The sequence below is a fragment of the Pipistrellus hanaki genome, assembly GCF_964339955.1.
Source record: "Pipistrellus hanaki genome assembly, chromosome: 15".
Taxonomy (NCBI): Eukaryota; Metazoa; Chordata; class Mammalia; order Chiroptera; family Vespertilionidae; genus Pipistrellus; species Pipistrellus hanaki.
The window spans coordinates 36700088-36720259 of record NC_140517.1 but is presented as its reverse complement, the minus strand read 5'-3'; the positions used below and the strand labels follow the sequence as shown (position 1 = coordinate 36720259).

Here is a 20172-nt window from a genome sequence, read left to right as displayed (position 1 = left end):
TGTGCATTTCTGTTTAAAAACACTGATTTATCACAATAGCAGACATCAAGATATATTACCAAGCACGGTTCTTAAAACTGCCTGGTACTGGCACAAGTACAGACATATAGACCAATGGAACAGAATAGAGAACCCAGAAGTTGATTCCAGCCATTATACTCAATTAATATTTGACAAAGGAGGAAAGAGCATACAATGGAGTCAACACAGTCTCTTTAATAAATGGTGCTGGAGCCGAAACCGGTTTGGCTCAGAGGATAGAGCGTCAGCCTGCGGACTGAAGGTTGCGGGCACATCCCCAGTGGGGGTGTGCAGGAGGCAGCTGATTGATGTTTCTAACTTTCTATCCCTCTCCCTTTCTTTCTCTAAAAAATCAATAAAATATATATATAAAAATAAAAAATGGTGCTGGGAAATTTGGTCAGATACATGCAAAAAAATGAAACTAGATCAGCAACTTACACCATACACAAAAACAAACTCAAAATGGCTAAAAGACTTGAATGTAAGATGGGAAACCATAAAAATCCTACAAGACTCCATAGGCAGCAAAATTTCAGACATATGTCATAGCAATATCTTTACAGACACAGATCCTAGGGCAAGAGAGACTAAGTAAAAAATAAACAAATGGGACTACATCAAAATAAAAAGCTTCTGCACACCAAAAGAAACCATTAACAAAACAAGAAAGCCCACTGCATGGGAGAACATATTTGCCAATGTTGTCTCTGATAAGAGTTTAATCTCCAATGTTTACAGGGAACTCATACAACTTAACAAAAGGAAGATAAACAATCCAACCAAAAAATGGGCAAAGGACCTAAATAGACACTTTTTGAAAGAGGGGATTCAGAAAGCCAAGAGACATATGAAACATGCTCAAAGTCACTAATCATCCAAGAGATGCAAACCAAAAACGACAATGAGGTACCACCTCACACCTGTCAGAATGGCTATCATTAACAAATCAACAAACGACAAGTGCTGGCGAGAATGTGGAGAAAAAGGAACCCTCCTGCACTGCTGGTGGGAATGCAGATTGATACAGTCACTGTGGGAAACAGTATGGCGTTTCCTCAAAAATGTAAAAATGGAACTCTCATTTGACCCAGTAATACCACTTCTAGGAATATATCCTAAGAAAACAGAAACACCAATCAGAAAGGGTATATGCACCCCTATGTTCATAACAGCACAATTTACAATAGCTAAGATTTGGAAACAGCCTAAGTGCCCATCAGCAGATGAGTGGATTAGAAAACAATGGTACATCTACACAATGGCATACTATGCTGCTATAAAAAAGAAGGAATTCTTACCATTTACAGTAGCATGGATAGAACTGGAGAGCATTATGTTAAGTGAGATAAGCCAGGCAGTGAAAGAAAAAAACCACATGATCTCACTCATTTATGAATATGGCACCAAATATGTGACACTTGTTTATAATATGAGACATGAAACAAGAAAACAGAGTGTGCTAGCCAGCGTGGCTTGGTTGGTTGGAACACTGCCCCGTACACCAAAAGGTCGCAGGGTGCAGGTTCATAGTGGAGGAAACCAATAGATGTTTCTCTCCCGCTCTCCCTCTCTCTCCCCCTAAAGATCAGTTTAAAAACATACTCTGGAGTGAGGATTTTTAAAAAAAATATTTTATTGATTTTTTTACAGAGAGGAAGGGAGAGGGACAGAGAGGTAGAAACACTAATGAGAGAGAAACATCGACCAGCTGCCTCCTGCACATCCCCTACCAGCGATGTGCCCACAACCAAGATACATGCCCTTGACTGGAATTGAACCTGGGACCTTTCAGTCCACAGGCCGATGCTCTATCCACTGAGCCAAACCAGCCAGGGCTGGAGTGAGGATTTTTAAAAAAGGAGATGAAAGTGGAGCATAGCCTTGTTCCACCTCAGCTAGCTACATGAGACTGAAATTTTTTACCACTCTGCACATGGCCACACACTGCTCTAGTATTGATTAGGGTAATACAAATAAACTTTAGCAAGTAGGCAAATGGAAAATACAGAATCTGTGAATAACAAAGACCAAAGTATATGTTTACCAAACCAATATCAAGAATAGCTGTGGAACCATGACCCAGGCCAAGAAAGAGAACATTGCCAGCCAGCAAGCCAGAAGTCGCCTGGATGCCCTTTCTAATTACACAACTCTTGCTGTTAGGGATAAACCATTGTCCTGACTTTTATGAAAATCCTTTCCTTAATTTTCTAATTGACTTTTGTCTGTATTTGAACTTGGAATATACAGAAAGTATCCTTTTGTACATGGATTCTTTTGCTCAGTGTTATAGTGTAAGATCCAAGAACATTGTTGAATCTATCATTTCATTTATTCCTTTTCATTGCTGAGTGTATCCATATCCATTTTATGGACATGACACATTTGTGGATCAATTCTAGTGGTGGATATTTGAGCTGTTTCTAGTTTTAGGCTGTTACAAGCAATGCTGCTATGACAACTGTTTTATCTATATCCTGGGGCCCATATCACTAGTCAGAGAGGCAGTGCATTGTGGGTCAGAGCATAACCAGGATGGAGTCACACAGACTGGCTCTTCCACTAGCTCCCCCAGGTATGCACATGGCCACCTCCCTTCCTTCAGGTCCCTGACTTGAGCATTCTACTGCATTTTAATTGCACCTCTCCCAGCACTGCCTACTACTGCCCTGCTTTATTTTTCTCCTTAGCTCTTGCCACCATAGCATATAAATTTTTTATTTTATGTATTTATTTATTTTAGATAGAAAGGGAGAGAGAAGGAAAAACATCGATTTGGCCAAAAATAGTTTGGCTCAGTGGATAAAGTGTCAGTCTGCAGACTGAAAGGTCCCAGGTTCAATTCTGGTCAAGGGCATGTACATTGGTTGCTAATTGATGTTTCTGTCTCATCAATGTTTTTAGCTCTCTATTCCTCTCCCTTCCTCTCTGTAAAATAAATAAATAAATGAATAAATAAATAAATAAATAAAATATATCGATTTGTTGTTCCTTATGCATTGATTGATTCTTGTATGTGCCCTGCTTGGGGATTAAACCTATAATCTTGGTGTATTGGGATGATGCTGTAACCAACTGAGCTACCTGGCTAAAGAATAATTTATTTTATGTATCATCTATCCTCCTCCCATTCCAACTCCGTAAGGACGGGCATTTTGTCTGTTTTGTTGACAGCCATATCCACTGGTATATTGTTGCCCTTCACTGACCCACCTGTAAAACGGGAATTACAATCCCCCATGGAGTTATTAGAGGATGTCATGTACATAGTGAGGGCTAAATTCAAGGTAAAATAACCCAAATATTTACTGGCACTGTTCAAGCTCTGCATATACTAACTCTATTCCATAAGTAAGTTTTGTTATTGTTATCATTTCTATGTCTGCCTCCCCCATCAGACTGGGAACCCCTGGAGAGGAGGGGCACCAGTTGTCAACCTTTGAATGAACATACATCCCCATCAGCATGTATCAGACGCCCAACCTTTGTCCAGCCCCACAACTCTTCTCCTCAGGCTCCCCTAACCCAAACTCCTAGCCCTGACCCCTCTGAGTTTCCGCCCTACACTGCCCTCCCCGTCTCCCAAAGACCCACCTCTGCCCTGATCCGCCCCCACGCTCCACCGGTTCCACCCTCTCACAGACACCACAGATACCACCTCTGAGTCCGCAGCCTCTGGGCCTTTATCCTGGGACTTCTCAGGCCTTCCCCGAGGGCCCGGCCCCTCCTTCCCGATGAGGGAACGAGGTCAGTCCCTTAAGCTACGGGTTCCCCCGGCTCCACTGGACCCCGCCCCCACCAGAGACTCCGCCCCGGGCCCCGCCCTCGCCCCTCCGGAGACTCCACCCCGGACCCCACCCCCGCCCCGCCGGAGACTCCGCCCCCGCTCCTCGGGAGGCCCCGCCCGCAAGCCAGCCTTGCGCCCGCACCTCCTCTTGGAAGAGGCTCTGCCGGTTGCGCAGGCTGCGCAGCTTGCTTTGCTTTTCCTCGTGCTGCAGCTCCTCGGAGGGCGGCTCGAAGTAGCCGATGAGGTCCTGCAGGCTCAGAACGACGCCCTCGATGGGCAGCGCGGTGCCAGCCGGCGGCCCCGAGCCCCGCGGCTTCCCGCTGAAGCTGTCCAGGCCCCTGTGGGATCGCGCACTCGTTGGCCAGGGGCCGAGTGCTGACCGTGGGTGCGGCACTCGGGAGTCCCCCTATCCCCGTCCCTGCAGGACTCTCCTTTAACAGAGAGGGAGATGGATATGCAGAAAGACAAAGAAGGCCGACACCGGTTTGGCTCAGTGGGTAGAGCGTCGGCCTGTGGATTGAAAGGTCCCAGGTTCGATTCCAGTCAAGGGCATGTACCTTGGTTGCGGGTACATCCCCAGTAGGGGGTGTGCAAGAGGCAGCTGATCGATGATTCTCTCTCATCGATGTTACTATCTCTCTTCCTTCCTCTCTGTAAAAGAATCAATAAAATATATTTAAGAAAAAAAAAAAGTCAAAGAAGTGCCTTGGCCTGAGGTTACACGTGGCCAAGGGTGGAGCTGGAACTAGGACTCATGCCTGTGTAGGCACAGGGACAGTGGAAACAGGAGTCGGAGTTGGGAAGTCCAGGGACAAAGGCCTGGGTGTCGGGGGTTTGAAAGATGATCAGAAATGCTCAGGTTAGGGACCAAGTATATAAAGGTCAAGAGTTTAGAGGTAAAAAAAAAAAAAAAAAAGAGTTTAGAGGTTAGTGGTCATGTGAATGTTAGCAGGGATGTGCATGTCAGAGGTAGAGATTAATGGGGTCAGGAACATGGCGGTCAAGGTATGACCTGGCACCCGGGCAGAGTGGGCAGGTCGCTCACTTGATGAACTGGTTGTACAGGCCAGCAGTGCTGTAGATCATGCGGGCAGCCTGGGACTCCTCCTGCTGGCAGCGGGTCAGGGACAGAGCGTCATCCATGTGGCCTTCCTGGTGCAGCATGGCCTGGCAGTGGGAGGACAGAGGAGTCAGGAGGGGGCCTTGCTCCCTAGACTTTAGCCCAAAGCTGCCTGCTTCTCCACCAAATCTCTCTGCCAGTTCTCCCTTCCATCCCTCTTTATCTGAGTCTGTCTTTCATTCTGTCTTTTGTCTTTCATCTCCGTCTTTGTCCCTCTTTTTTTCTGTCTGTTCATCTTTGTCTCTCTCGCTCCTTATCTATATCTTATCTCTATTGCGCACTTTGGTCTCATTTTCCCTGTCTCTCCTTCTCTGTCTTTCTCTGTCTCTTTCTTGTCTGTCTCCAGGCCAGACCCTCTCCACTTGTATCTACTAATGCCTTAACATTCCCCCATCAGAGCACTCTAGCAGCTCCCCAAACTTAATATGTCCCAGCAGAATGCCACCGTCTGTGAATATGGCCACCACAGTGCCAGCTTTCCCCTGAGCTGACCTCTAGTCCTGTGGCTGGGACTCCTCCACTCGTGTTTTCAATGACAAACCTTGTTCTTTTCACAAACAGGTGCCTCCCTAATCTTCCCACTCATTCACTCAGCAAGTCTTTGTTGAGTGACTCTGTTAGAGCTAAAACTTTAGCCCTGTTCTCTTGAGCTGATATTTGACTGTCCCTGAGTTGGTTAATGGCACTTCCATTCTTTTGGTTGCTCAGGGTAAAAATCATAGCATCACCCCCAGTCCCTATCTCTCTCGTCCCAATACCCAATTTGTCAGAAAATCCTGTTGGCTCAACCCTCAAAATACAACCAGAATCCACCATGTTTCCCACTACTCCACAGTCCTCACCTGTCCTGTCCTCTGTCATCTACTACCTAGGCCCTACCAGCAATCTCCTCCCGGTCTTTCTACTCCAGCTCTACACCCAACTCCCACCACACACAACCTGTTCCTGGAAGCAGCTAAGGAACCAAAACACTGTGGCTCCATCTCATGCAAGTGAAGGTAAAGCCAGGACCCTCTCCATTACCAAAGGCCCTACACGGTATGCTCCCGTCTCCTCTCTGACCTCACCTGCCCCTCCACTTGCCCCTTGCTCACTCCGCTCTAGTCAAACTGGACTTCCTTTCTGTTATTGCAACAAAACAACCTCATTCCAACCCTAGGGCCTTTACTCATGTTCTTCCCTCTGTCAAAAGCAGCTTTCCCTCTCTTCAGTTATATAGCTATGTACTTCATTAAAAGCAGTTTATTCACCAGTTCTGAGAAATGGGGAGGTGGGGGGCTGGGAATAAGTCTCTGTAGCTGGCCTATATTTACACACACACACACACACACACACACTTGGATACTCATTAATTTGTTGAATGTCATTCTCCGTCTGTTTGTCACTCTCTGTCTTTTCCATCTGTCTTTCTCTATTTTTCTGTCTCCATATTGTATTTATCTATGCCTTTCCCTGTGTCTATATTTCGCTCTCTCTTCTCCACATGTATTAACAACATATATTTCTCTTCATTTTTTTCCTCTCTCTCAATTTTTGTTTCTCTCTCAGCCTGCCTCTTTCTCTCATCTTCAAACACCTGATATTCTGAAGGCTCAAGCAGGAACCCCCCTCCCGCACCCCGTCTCCTTTCTCTCCTTGCCGGTGCCCACCTTCTTCTTGAGCACTCCGAGCCGCAGAGCCTTGGGGTCCGGAGCGGCATAGGTGAGCCACAGGCCTGAGGCCACATGCTGCACAAAGCACAGCGACTCCCCATACTTGATCTCAGGGGGACCCATGCCTTCCACGTCCCGCTTGGGGGCCACATCCAGCTTCTCCTGCAGGGACAGGGGACAGAAGTTAGCTCCTCTGCTGTGCGGTTAATAGGGGAGCCCCACGGAGAGACTGCTGAGATGGAATTTGGGGCTCCAGGTGAGGGAGGACACTCTGACCCCACCAACCTTGGAGATGCGGAAGCAGAAGGAGGTGGCCTTGGTGTGGGCCTTGCTGGCATCAACCACCACCAGACCCTGGTCCTCAGTGAGTGCCAAGTACCGCCCCGTGGTGACATGGCGGATGCGAAGCGGCTGGCCCCAGCGAAGGTGGCTCCCACTCCAGCTGTGGAGGGTGAGGGCAAGAAGGTCAGAGACCAGCTGCAATCCTCCCATGAAGACTATGGTCTTGGTTCAAACCTCCTCAAGCCCCTTTCCAGGATGCTCCAAACTTTCTTCAAGTCTTCCTTAGAATCCCCAAACCCTTTCAGGAACCCTAATCATCTTCTCTTGGGCCTTCACAGCCTCCTCTTGGCTCCACAGATGTCTCTAGCGCCCCCAGTTTCCCCAGACCTATCATCTTATCCCTCTCCACTCCCCACATTTTCACTCAGAACCCTCTAACCTCTCCCTCAGCACCCCCACAACTCCCAAGACCTCCTTTTCCTCCAGGATTCTAGGACCCTGAAGACTTCATTGCCCTCTTGGGCTCCCCAGATTTCCCCTCAAAACTCTCAAGTCTCTTCCTTAGTTTTCCCCTCCAGATTCCCCCCAGACACAGTCCCCTCCCTCAGCTCAACCCAGTGCCCCCACCTGATTCTCAGAGGCTCCAGTCTCCAGAGGGAGCGGGCATGGGTACACACAGCTCCCCCTTCATAGTGGACAAGCCTGGGGACATGAGAGAGAGTGAGGTCAGGAGTTCAGGTTCCAGTCCCCCAGAATCTGATCCCTACCTCAGCCCCCCAACTGACCTTTGCATCTTCCCTGCCCCCACCCTGAAACCCCATGCCTTCTTGTCCCCCATCCAGACCTGCGCTGGTCATCACTGTCAGCGGGGGAAATGGTCAGACACTCATCCATGTGTCCATGGAAGAGGCGGAGGACATGGCCCCCAGTCACATAGCCTGCAGACGAGCCAGAAAAGATGATCACTGTGGGCTGGAGCCCCAGACAAGCCCGGAACCAAAGAGGAGTTCAGGGGCCTGTTTACCCCCCAGGGGAGGCTGGGGCCTGGGCGGGGGTCTGCAGGTAAAGACCTGAATTTCAGGGTAGGAAGTGTAGTCTGAGGTTTAGGCTAAGTTTGAGGTTTGAAGTAGAGGGCTATGATTTGGGGTCTCGAGTTGAGGGTCGGGTGTGTAGAGCTGGGGTCTGAGTTTGGATATTTGAGATTAGGGTTAGATATTTGGGTCTCATGCTCCCTGATATTGGGGTCCATGTTCCATGGTCCATGGCCTGGGGTTTGGGTTTAGAAGTGTGATGACTGGCTCTAAAGTTGGGATCTGAATTTTGAGTGTGATTTTGAAGGTCTGAGGCTGATAGCTGAGATTTAGGGTCTGAAGTCATAGTTTAGGTTTGGAAGTCTGAGCTTTGCAATTGGAAGTTGGTGAGTCTGAGATTCAAACTTCAGGCCTGAGTTTTGGAATCTGTCCTTTGAGTCTCAGCTTGAGCCTTAGGGCTCTGAGGTTTGGGGTGTCAGAGTTGGAGTCAAAGTTGGGGCCATGTTTTGGGGAGTCTGAATCTGGGAGATGGTTTTCGAGATATGAAGTTAAAGTGGAGGTCTGAGGTTGGTTAGCTCTGGTATAGAGTCTGAATGAGGGGTTTTGGTTTGGGGATCAGGGTTTGAATTTGGGGGTCTGGGTTTGGGGGTTGATGTCACATGCTGCTTGTGCTTGACATCTGAGGCTTAGGGTTGAGAATAAGCTCCAAATTTGATGTTCTAAGCTTGGATCTGAGTTTAGGGGTCTGGCCTCCAGGACCCGAGTTTGACATGTCAGCTTGGGGACTAATACTTTGGGTCTGGGTTTGGAGTCTGATCCTGAGTTCCGGATTTGGGGTCAGTTGGAGATCTAATTGTGAGGGTCATAGTTTGGGGTCTGAGTGTACAAGGTTCTGTTTGGGCGAATCTGAGAGGCAATGTGGGAAGTCTATGTTGGGGCTCTCAGTTTAGGGTCTGGAATTATGGGAGTCCTCACCCTCTTCACAGCCAGAGGAGATGGGATTCATGTTCCACAATGTTTGCATGAAGGAGGCATCGACTTGGAGCTCCCCACTGGCTGTTGACAAGTGCTGAAGGCAGCCAGGAGATGATGGTCAGAGACAATGGTGATGGGCCAACAGTTCCAGAGGCAGAAGCCAAAACCCAGAGGTGGAAGCCAGGAAACCAGCAGATGAAAGACAGAACATTAGAGGTCACAGATCAGGAAACCATGATGGAGTCAGGAGATGGGGTGTCAGAAACCAGGAATTGAATGCCAAAGGTCAAGAGCCTGGATATTGGGAGTCGGGACCTTGGGACCAGACTAACCAGTGATAAGGAGATGGGGTGGATCCCATGTGCCTCCAGCCCGGGGGCAGTAGTAGCCATGAGGTGGTGGGGTTGCTCACCAGGTAGCGCTCAGAGGAGACACTAACGAGGATGAGGTCATCCCCAACGCGAACCTTTTCTCCTTCGGACCTCTGCTTGGAGGCTGGGTGCATTGTCCACCAACAGGCTTCGCCTATGGGGGGCAGGCGTCTCAGGATGGTGGCTGCCCAGAATTCTCTTCCCAAGGTCTTCCCTGTCCTGAGCCTCCCAAGCCTTGTGCTCCAAATTCTCCTACTGCTGCCACCAACTCTGCCTCAGTTCCCTTTTCCTGCCCTCAGACCCTCTGCCTACGATTCCCCCATGCTTGCCCAAGTCTCCCCATCCAAATTTATCCATTCGCACCCAGATACTCTCTGCCTCAAAGTCCTCATTACCCCCAGCGCATTTCCATGTCTACCCCATAATTCTGTAGATCTGCACCCCAACTTCCTGCCTGTCCTGTCCTGTCCCTATCATACCCTGCCCCTCCAGCTCCTCCACCTGTTGCATCCTCCTGCAGTCCCACGTCGAAGGCCAGCTTGTCGGTCATGGAGCGGGAAGTAGTGAGGCAGCTCAGATACTAGGGTCATAGAGGGGGGTCAGCCTCCTCCTGGAAGGCACTGCACTCCCTGCCCCCTGCCCTCTTGCCGATGCACTCACCATGCTGCTGTGTGCATGCCGGAGCAGGATGGCATGGCCATACAGGAGTGTCCTGTGTCCTCCGCCCTGGGATGACTACACGGGGTGTGGGGGGATGAGCGCACAGAGTGAGAACAGACCCCTAACACATCTGGCCTATCCCAGGTGGGAATAGGATCCCCATAAAATACCATGCTCACACCTGGATGCAAGGAAGCCTCTGCTCAGACCAGTACAGATTCTTTGACTCAGTTTCCCTACCTGTGAAAGTGGGGGCTCTTGTCTCTGAGAAGTCTGTGGATGGGGAGTTTTATATTCCCCAAAGCCCCCTCTGTCCGCCCTGCCTCCTTCACCTTGTTAACTAGGCCAAGAGTCACTCAGGGAGGCTGGACCCTCCTCTAGGTACCGAGGACACTCCAGGAAGCCCCAGCATCTCATGTCCCACGGACCTCAGCTCCTTCTACTCTAACCTGTCGCATCATGGCTGGCGGCAGCTGGTGTCACGGTACAGTCCTGCCAGTTGTTAAAGATTTGAACATCACCTGCAGAGACCTGCCCTGTACTGCCACAAGGAGACTCTACCCCCCTCCCCCCCCCCGTGTCATTTGATGGCACCAGGCCTTCCATCCCAGCTCTTTCATGCCCATGCTCTGAGGGGGCCATGTGATGGGGCCACATGATCACATGGCGGACCCACTCCTGGACCGGAGGGGACCCACACTTGGGATAAGAGAGGGGAGGGAAGAGGTCCCATGCGGAGAAGAGCTGGGATCAGGGTCAGGGAAAGGATGGGAAAGAGGAGGAAGTACAGGTAGTGGGAACAGGGGGTTCAGAACCCCCATCTCCTTCCTTCCTTCCTTCTTTCCTTCCTTCTTTCCTGGCCTGTACTGGGGTCCATAACCCCAGCCTCAAATGCAGGATGTGAGCCCAAGAGGCAGACTGGGCTCAGAAGAGGTGGGAAGGACAGGTGACACCCAAGGCCAGACCTACCCACTTATCCAAATTGAGGGCCTGTGGGGGTGGGTCAGAGAGAGGAAGAAGAGCAGATGGTAAATGAAGCCCATTTCCTCCCACCCATCCTGGTCACCCATCGGCTCGGGGAGCCTCACCTCCACGCCGGCCTCCACAGTGTTGGCCAGCATCTCCTGCAGGGCTCGGACGGACAGCGACTGCTCCAGGACAAAGCAACAGATGGCCAGATCGGGGGGCACATTCTGGAGGGGGGTGAGATGTGAGCAGAGGGCCTGCAGGCCCAAAGATCTGGCATACCCCTTCCCCTCTAAATATGGACACCCAGACTCGACCCCAACCCTCCAAGCCCTGCCCTCTGCCTCCTGCTTCAGACACCTGAATCCTCACCAATATCACAGAGAACACCTCTGCTGTGCCTCCTCCCTCAAACATCTGAACCCTTTCTGAACCCCACAGAAGCTTCCACGCTACTCTCCTGCTCAGACACCCCACACCCCACCTAATCTCAGAAGACGCCTCCATCCTTAGACACACTGCATTGGCCCAACTCCAGGGCTCCTCCGCTTCCCCTGCAGGCAACTCAAACCTCTCCAACCCCAGAGGGAGCCCCCCTCCTGCTGTCCCCGTGCAGACCAGTTCCTGCCTCCTACATGGACACTGTGAACACTGCTTCAAAATCGCAGGAGGGCACCTGTAGCCACCCCCTCAGTCTTCCACCCGTTACCTCAACTCCTAGACACACTCCTGCTTGAACCCAAGGCTCTCTGTCCCCTGCAGACCCTGGCCCTTTCCCCCATCAGATGCCATGTCCCCTCCCTTTCCCAGCCCTCACCCTATCCCCCAGGTCACCTCCTCTCTCAGACCTGAGTCCACCTCACCCTCAGACCCCAGGCACCCTCCACCTCTCAGCCTCAACCCCCACCCACACTCCCACCTCAGTTCCTTGCTAGCATCCTCCTGCCCCTCCAGGCCTTGTCACATCATATTCAAGCCCCTCTGCCACCTCAGACACCTGCCTCCTAAGACCCTGGTCCCTCCCTCCTCAAACCCAGCTCCCTTTTCCTTTTAGCCCCCTCCATTTTCTCTCCCATCAGCACCCTCTCTTCAGATTTCCAGACCATCCTTCTTTGGGCCACATATCTGTGCCCCTTTAGACCCCTCTCCCCCTGACCCCTGCCCTCGCTCCCGTGCTGACCTGAGCATTGCTGGTAGGCTCCAGGAAGCAGAGGCGGTTGCCAAAGCCCTCGGCTGCCAGGCAGAGCTTAAGCTGCTCCTTGAGCACGGTGGCACTGCACTGTAGGACCACCTCATCATCCTGGGGAGGGATGGGGGTTCAGGGCTCCCTAGCACTCACCCTCACCCCACAGACACTACATACCGTGCCACTCACCCCACCCTTGTCCCCATGAAAGAGAGACCCACCTTGCAATAAAGTAGGTGCCCGTACTGAATGCTCCACATACTTCTAACATCCCCATGAAATGGGAGCTAGTGTCATCCCATTTTAATATGGGAAACTGAGGCTCAAAGCGGAGGCATGGTCTGTCCAAGACCACACCACTAAAAGGAGGAGCTGGGATTTGAGCCTCAGTCTAGCTGGCTCCAGAGGCCCTCCAGGTGGGTCTTCAAGGTGAGCCATTGAGGGTGGGAAGTCTGAATACATCAAGTCCAATGGCTTTTAAGCTCAGCCTCCTTTAATTTCTCTTTTGTGTATTTAATTTCTCTTAATACCCAAAATTGTTGCTCTGGCCAGTGTGGCTCAGTTGGTTGGAGCATAGTGCAGTACACCAAAAGATAATGGGTTCTACTCCTCATCAGGGCACGAAACCAGGTTGAGGGTTTAATCTCCAATTTGGGTGCATGCCAGAGGCAACTGATAGATATTTCTCTCATCAGTGTTTCTCTCTCTCCCTTCCTCTCTCTGAAAAAAAATAATAATTACACACACACACACACACACACACACACACACACACACACAAAGCCATTGCCCTAGACAGTTCAGTTCAGTGAGTAGAGTATTGACATGCAGACTGAAGGTTCCCAAGTTCAATTCTGGTCGAGGGTTTCAGGCTCAATCCCCAGTAGGAGGCATGCAGGAGGCAGCCGATCGGTGATTCTCTCTCATCATTGATATTTCTCTCTCTCTCTCCCTCTCCATTTCTCTCTGAAATCAATAAAAATATATTTTTTTCAAAAGCTATTCTTTAAGGAGTGCTTTCTAATGACATCTGAACGTGATGCCAAAGCCTGGACTAGTTCCTGGGTGGAGGGGAAATGCCACAAAAGATGATGCTTCAGCAATTGGTCAAAGTTGAATAAGGACTGTGAATTAGCTAATGGTGTCATCACAATACTAATTTTCCTGATGTTGATAATTGTACTGTGATTTGTAAGAGACATCCTTGTGTTTTAGGAAACAGCCACTACAGTTTTTAGGGTTAAGGGTATCATGTTCACAACTTACCCTAAAACAGCTACAACAGTTCAGGGGGAAAAATATGGAGAGACAGAGGGGGGAAGCAGATATGCCAAATCTTCACATTTAATGAAAATGACTGAAGGCTATATGGGAACTCTTTGAACTAACCTTGCAACTTTTCTCTAAGTTTGAAATGATTTCAAGATTATAAATTAAAATTTTAAGTACAATAGATGCATTTTCATGTGGTGGATCCCATTCTAAGAAGTTAACTCATTGATTCCTCACAACAACCATGTAAAGTAAGTCTTATTATGTGAACCTTTGGAAACTGAGGTCCAGAGAGGTGAAGCAATTTGCCTGAAGTCACAGAGCTGTCATATGACATAGCTGGTACTTGATCCCAACTCTGTATGTCACTCTCTTAGAACACTAGACTACCTCTTCATACATGACTATAGTAGCCCACATCTACCTTTATAACCAGTACAGTGTTCATGGGGAGTGCTCAGTGTTTTCACTGATAGAAGTCTCAATAAAAAATTATGGCGACCACAGCTCTTCTCTGCTGAGGAAGGCAGTGGTTATTCCATCTTGTAGCTGAGGAAACTGATTCAATGAGCTCAGGCATCCTGCCTGAGATTGCACAGTCTCCAGTCCTTCCAGGGTATCACACAAACATGTTCCAGTCCTGGGCTTTGACCCACCCAGGCAGCCCTGAGTCTGTCTATCCAGAGCAAGAGGAGGGGAGACACAATAAACAGGTGAATAGGTTCATAATTTAAATGTCAGTCGTAAGTGTAATGGAAAAAATTCCCAGGGTGATGTAAGAGAGTGGCTTTTGGAGTAGGGATGACATCAGTGAGAGGATGAAGTGACAGCCTCTCCAAGGAGGTGACATTTGAGCTGAGCCTAATACTTTATCCCCAACCATAAACTTTATCCAAATAATGAGGAGGAATCAGGCCTCATGATCTCTGGGGGAAGAAGGGGCAACCTGTTCAAAGGCCTGTGGCTGGAGGGGCCGAGGGTGTTGAGGAAGAGCAAGAGGGATAGGATGGTGGCAGCAGGAACAAAGGAAGATGGGAGAGATGAGCTCAGAGAGAGCTGCACAGACCCCTGGAGCCCTTATGGTACAGACTTTTTGTCCCCATTTTGTGTGTGTGTGTGTGTGTGTGTGTGTGTGTGTGTGGTTTGTTTGTTGTTTTTTGTTGTTGTTAATCCTCACCCAAGGATATTTTTCCATTGATTTTTAGAGAGAGTGGAAGGTGGGGGGATAGACAGAGAGAGAAACATCAATGTGAGAGAGACACATTGATTGATTGCCTTCCACACGCACCCTGATTGAGCCTACAACCAAGATATGTGCCCTTGACCAGAATCAAACCTGGGACCCTTCAGTAGGCAGGCCAACACTCTATCCACTGAGCCAAAGGCCCCCTTGTTAATTTTAATATATTTGCTGCTGAATCAATCCTTGTCCCCATTTTTTCAGACTAGAAAATTAAAGCTTGGAGAGAAAAATAAAAATCACCTGCCCAAAGTTTGGAAGCAGGCAAATGGCAAAGCCAGACATGAACCAGAGAATGGCTACAGCAGTGGTTCTCTAACTTTCTCTTGGATCAGAATAAAGGGAGGGACCAGGAGGATATGGTTTGATTCCCTGGTCTGGTCACATGCCTGAGTTGCAGGCTCCATCCCCAGTGGGGGATGTGCCAGAGGCAGCCAATCAATGACTTTCTCTCATCAATGACTTTCTCTCATCATCTCCCTCTTCCTTCCTCTCTGAAATCAATAAAAATATATTTTAAAAAAACAAAAAGGAATGAAGAGAGGTGCTTGGTTAAAATGCAGCTTCCTGCCGAAACCGGTTTGGCTCAGTGGTAGAGCATTGGTCTGCGGACTGAAGGGTCCCAGGTTCGATTCGGTCAAGGGGCATGTACCTGAGTTGCGGGCACATCCCCAGTAGGGGGTGTGCAAGAGGCAACTGGTCGATGTTTCTCTCTCATCGATGTTTCCAGCTCTCTATATCTCTCCCTTCCTCTCTGTAAAAAATCAATAAAATATATATATTTTTAAAATGTTGGTACTTTAAAATAAAATAAAATGCAGCTTCCTTGCTGTGCCAGTTTCCCACCTCCACCCAACACCAAGAGTTTGATTCATTGGCTCTGCCTGAGCAGGGAATCTGGGCCATTAACCACCTCAGGAGGTTCTGACATGGCCACGCTTTAAGAAAGCCCAGCCTGGGGAAGAGGGGTGGGGGAAAAGGGGCTAGAGGCCACCACACATCTAAAGGAAAGGAAATTAGTTTAGGGGTCCATGGGCACCATACTTAAAAAGGGAAATAATAAGAACAGAAAATAACAACTTGCCCATCATGCTTCATAAACCTACAGTTTATGAAATTTCTGTAGGTTTCAGAAATTTCATAAACCTTCAGTTAAAAATAAGTGTGTGTGTGTGTGTGTGTGTGTGTGTGTACCTAATTTGTCCATAATAACATGAATTGACGGAAGCCATCAGCAGGTGAATTGATAAACAAATTGTGCTATATTCACACAATTGAAATACTTCCCAGCATCTTAAAGAGCCCTACTGGTTTGGCTGGATAGAGTGTCAGCCTGTAAACCAAAGGGTCCTGGGTTTGATTCCGGTCAGGTCAAGAGCACATACCTTGGTTGCAGATTTCACTTTAGTTGCAGGCTGGGCCCTCATCAGGGCTCATGCTGGAGGCAACCAATCCATATGTTTCTCATATTTATGTTTTTCTCTACCTTTCCCTTTCTCTTTCACTCTCCCTAAAAATCAATGGAAAAATATTCTCGGGCGAGGATTAACCAAAAAATAAAATAATGAATTAAAAGAAAGAAAAAAAGAACTTTTGCCCAACCAGTGTGGCTCAGTGGTTGAGCATCAATTTATGAATCAGATCATGGTTCAAATCCTGGTCAGGGCACATGCCAGGATTGCGGGCTCATGTAGGGTGGCGTGCAAGAGGCAGCCAATCAATGATGCTCTTTCATCGATGATGTTTCTATCTCTCTCTCCCTATCCCTTCCTCTCTGAAATGGTACATGGATGAGCAAAAGAAGCAAGACAAATGAGCATGAATTGTATATGAAACATTGGAATGACTAATGGAATCTATAGTGACAAAGTAAATGGACAGGTTGATTACTGCAAAGAGCAAGAAAACTTTTTAGGGTAAAGGAAATGTTCTGTCTTAATTATGATACTGATTACATAACTGTGTACAGTTTGTCAAAACTCATTGTATTGTAACACCTAATATGGGTGCAATTATTGCATGTCAGTTATATCTCAACAAAGTTGGTTTTTAAATAATGTATGTATATAAGTACATGTCCCAGGTTACAATAGAAAATATTTCTTACTGGTGAAATGAGGTATAAAAGGTTAGAGAGAACCACCACACAGCATCAATAAAGTTCTGGGAAAAACACCCACTCTGTGAAAGCAGGAGTGCTGGGCCCCATGGGCATCTAGAAATTATTCTTCTTGGCCTTGACCTTGGGCAAGTTGTTCCACTCATACCTTGGTTTCCTTAAATCTCCCAGAGAGATAAAGATAGGGCCCTAGCTCAGAAGATAGGCATCGAGGATATAATTAGATGCTTCAGAGGTCCTGGGCACAAGCACGGGTCTGACATAGAGAAGCTCAGGGGCTGATGGCCTTGGCCACCATCTCATTAGGGCCCAAGAGGAGAGGAGAACCCAACCCAGTGGAAGGGACTGGAGCTGGGGCAAGAGTCTAGGGTGAAGCTAGGACTCCTCCCCTGGCTGCATGCTCAGCTGTTCCTACCCTTCACTGTCAGCCCCAGCTGTCTGCTCCTCCCTCCCAGGAAACAAAACCTTACAGCCATGGTCCTAGCCGGAATTCTGTGTCAGCATTTCCCAGGGCCCAGAGGGGGAGGGGAGGAGCTAGTGCAGGGTCAGCAGACCTGGCCCAAAAGAGAGAACATCTCCTTCCATACTCACACTCCTCATCCAGCTGCGCCACTGGGAGGGAAAGTTAGGAAGGACTCGAGTTAGGCAGCCCCTCCCCCCCATCATCTCCCTGTCCCCTGCCCAGCCCCCAAAGAGCGGCTATTCTGGGAGAGACACCTGTTGTTCCAATTCCCATCCCTGCCCCCAGCAGGGGATCAGAGATGTGGGGCCAGCGCTAGAGAGACGAGTGAGAGACAGAGGGTCTGAAACCAAAAGACAAAGACAGAGACAGGGAGACAGAGACACAGAGACAATCTAAAGAGACCAATAGGGAACGACATGGCCAGAGGTTATCAACAGCCATTTCACCCTCCTTCCCAAAACCAAGGTAGGAAAGGAAGACCAGGAGCTGAGGGACGCTCAGGAGGCCCTCAAGGGCTGGGAGTGCAAAGAACTTAGGGTTTCCAGCCACCCCAGCTCCCTTCTCGAAAATTTAAGTAGGTCAGAGTCTGGAGCAAGAAGAGAATAAGGGCTAGGATGGGGGGGGGGGGGGGCGGGTGGTGGTGGTGCTAAATTAAGCTCAGGAATTAGAACTACCTTCCCCAAGTGCTGCGTCCAGGTGATGAGAGGGGTATTCCCCACCGGCCCCCTTCTCCCAGACAAGCCGCTAATGGCATAAGAGAGGGCGGCCCACGACCCCCTCCCCGAAGTCGGCTAATTCTCTGTGGTGAAACCGGGCGGGGGGCCGGGGGCGGGGGGGACCTGAGAAAGACGACTGAGGGACGCTCACCCAGAGGGACAGAGGAAGAGACCTGAGTCTCAGAGACCACAGCAGGCAGGACAGAGAGCGCAGAGGAGCCCGAGGAGGAGCCCCGAGTCCCCCTGACAGCGATACGCACCGTCCGCAGAAACTGGACCTCATCCTCGCCCTCTCCTCCGTCTCCCATGGTGTCGGGGCCCGAGGGGACACCGCCGAGGTGTAGGGATGGGAAGAAGGAGCCTCGGGCTGGGCGGGCTGCGGGCGGGCTGGGTCGGAGACCTCCGGGGACACCGGAGGAACCCGCGAGGCAGATGGAACTGCGAGGAGGACCGCGCGCCGGTGGAGCTGGAAGGAGGTCCCCGCCCCCGGGCTCCCGTTAGGCCGGCGCTTGGGACCCGCCCCTTCGCCCCGCCCCGCCCACAGGCCCGCGGCCTGGCCCGCGCTGGTGGGAGAGGCGCCAGGGGAGTGTCCAGAAGGCAGCTGCTCTCCGCACACATTCGGGGTGAGGAAGGGACCCTCTCTCTCCGTTTCACCGGGAGCAAGCTGAGGCGGAACGGGATCCGCTGGTGGCTCCGCACTGCAGAGGCTGATGAGCACGAGGCCTCCGGACTTCAGGGCGCAGCACACTCAGTGACTGAAAGCAGGGACTCTGAGCCAGCCTTGTGACTCCCCTGTGTGACCTTGGACAAGTCACTTCACCTCCCGTGCCTGAGATTCCCCAACTGGGAAGAAGGATATTAATGGTACTTATCTCACAGGGCTGTTGCAAGGATTAAATGAGATAATTTATTTACAGCACTTAAAACAGAACCAGTGTAAAGATTATGTAAGTGCTGCTATTATTATTATTATTATTATTATTATTATTATTATTATCACCATTATTATTATAAAAACTGATGAGGCCGAAACCGGTTTGGCTCAGTGGATAGAGCGTCGGCCTGCGGACTGAAAGGTCCCGGGTTCGATTCCGGTCAAGGGCACGTACCTTGGTTGCGGGCACATTCCCAGTAGGGAGTGTGCAAGAGGCAGCTGGTCAATGTTTCTCTCTCATCACGTTTCTAACTCTCTATCCCTCTCAATTCCTCTCTGTGTAAAATCAATAAAATGTATATTAAAAAAAAAAAAAACTGATGAGGCAGGAACAATAGCCATAGCAGAGGTCTTCTGTGTACATGTTGCATTCGAGGCCCTGGGCTTAGGTCTTTTTATGCATCTCATTTAGTTTCACAACAATCCTGCTATTGTTCACATGGTTTAGAGGAGGAAATAAAACTGTGTGGTCCTTACCAGGTATACTCTTAAGGACACAAATAAAATGATGTAGTTCTCACAACAGTATGGTGAAGCCATACACTTACTGTGCCCATTTTACAGATAAGGAAAGTTGAGCACAGAGAAGTGGAGTGACTTGTCCCAGGTCACATAGAGACTGAGACTGGGATTTGAACCCAAAACCAGAATTTTATTTTTAATCTTCACCTGAAGATATTTTTCCATTGATTTTTTGAGAGTGGAAGTGAGGGGAAGAGACAGAGAGAGAGAGAAACATCGATGTGAGAGAGACACATTTATTGGTTGCTTCCCACAGATGGTGCCCTGACCAGGGCCAGGGATGGGGGTTGCAACCAAGGTATGTGCCCTTGATGGAACTGAACCTGGGACCCTTTAGTCCACAGGCCAGCACTCTATCCACTGAGCCAAAATGGCTAGGAAAAAAGCCAGGATTCTTTTTTTTTTTTTTTATAGTAACTTTTTTTTTTATTTAAAATTTTTTTATTTTAATATGTGTTCATTTGAAAATTTAGAAAATATTTAAAAGCAAGAATAAAATTAAAACCATAACTCATTAACCAATTACTCTTAATCTTTGAGCTTGGTTTACTTTTTTTTTTTTTTAAAGTGATTCTTACATTTTTATTTTTTTTATTTTTATTTTTTTAAATCAATCTTTATTGTTCATATGATTACAAAGGTTCCTCATTTCTTCCCCCCTCCACCAGGTTCCCACCCCACCCTCCGTCCCCTCCCCATCCCCCATTGTCCTCATCCATAGGTGCAGTTTATGTTCAGTCTCTTCCTCCCTCCCTTTCTCCGATAGTAAATCCCTTTTCAGATAGTAAATCAGTTACTTAGCATTTTCTCCTATCAATAATACCTCCACATGCCCAATGATACATTTCACAC

General features: G+C 48.9%; 1 protein-coding gene across 6 annotated transcripts in view; it reads right to left on the bottom strand.

The window, feature by feature from the left end:
- RYR1 (ryanodine receptor 1) overlaps window positions 1–18328 on the bottom strand; it is a 125227-nt gene extending 106899 nt beyond the window's left edge. For 4 of the 6 annotated variants that reach the window (XM_084905623.1, XM_084905625.1, XM_084905624.1 and 1 more), the window contains exons 1-13: window positions 18125–18326; window positions 12049–12168; window positions 10991–11095; window positions 9903–9977; window positions 9744–9822; window positions 9284–9396; window positions 8872–8965; window positions 7710–7803; window positions 7493–7567; window positions 6869–7025; window positions 6581–6745; window positions 4857–4978; window positions 3954–4149 (exon numbers count right to left, since the gene is read on the bottom strand). In XM_084905623.1, coding sequence (XP_084761749.1) covers window positions 3954–4149; window positions 4857–4978; window positions 6581–6745; window positions 6869–7025; window positions 7493–7567; window positions 7710–7803; window positions 8872–8965; window positions 9284–9396; window positions 9744–9822; window positions 9903–9977; window positions 10991–11095; window positions 12049–12168; window positions 18125–18172 — 1443 coding nt within the window. In that variant the 5' untranslated portion in view covers window positions 18173–18326. Of the gene's footprint in view, window positions 1–3953; window positions 4150–4856; window positions 4979–6580; window positions 6746–6868; window positions 7026–7492; window positions 7568–7709; window positions 7804–8871; window positions 8966–9283; window positions 9397–9743; window positions 9823–9902; window positions 9978–10990; window positions 11096–12048; window positions 12169–18124 lie in introns of all 6 variants that reach the window. The other 2 variants (XR_014796923.1, XM_084905627.1) reach the window with 2 other exon arrangements.
- Window positions 18329–20172: the final 1844 nt, after the last annotated feature.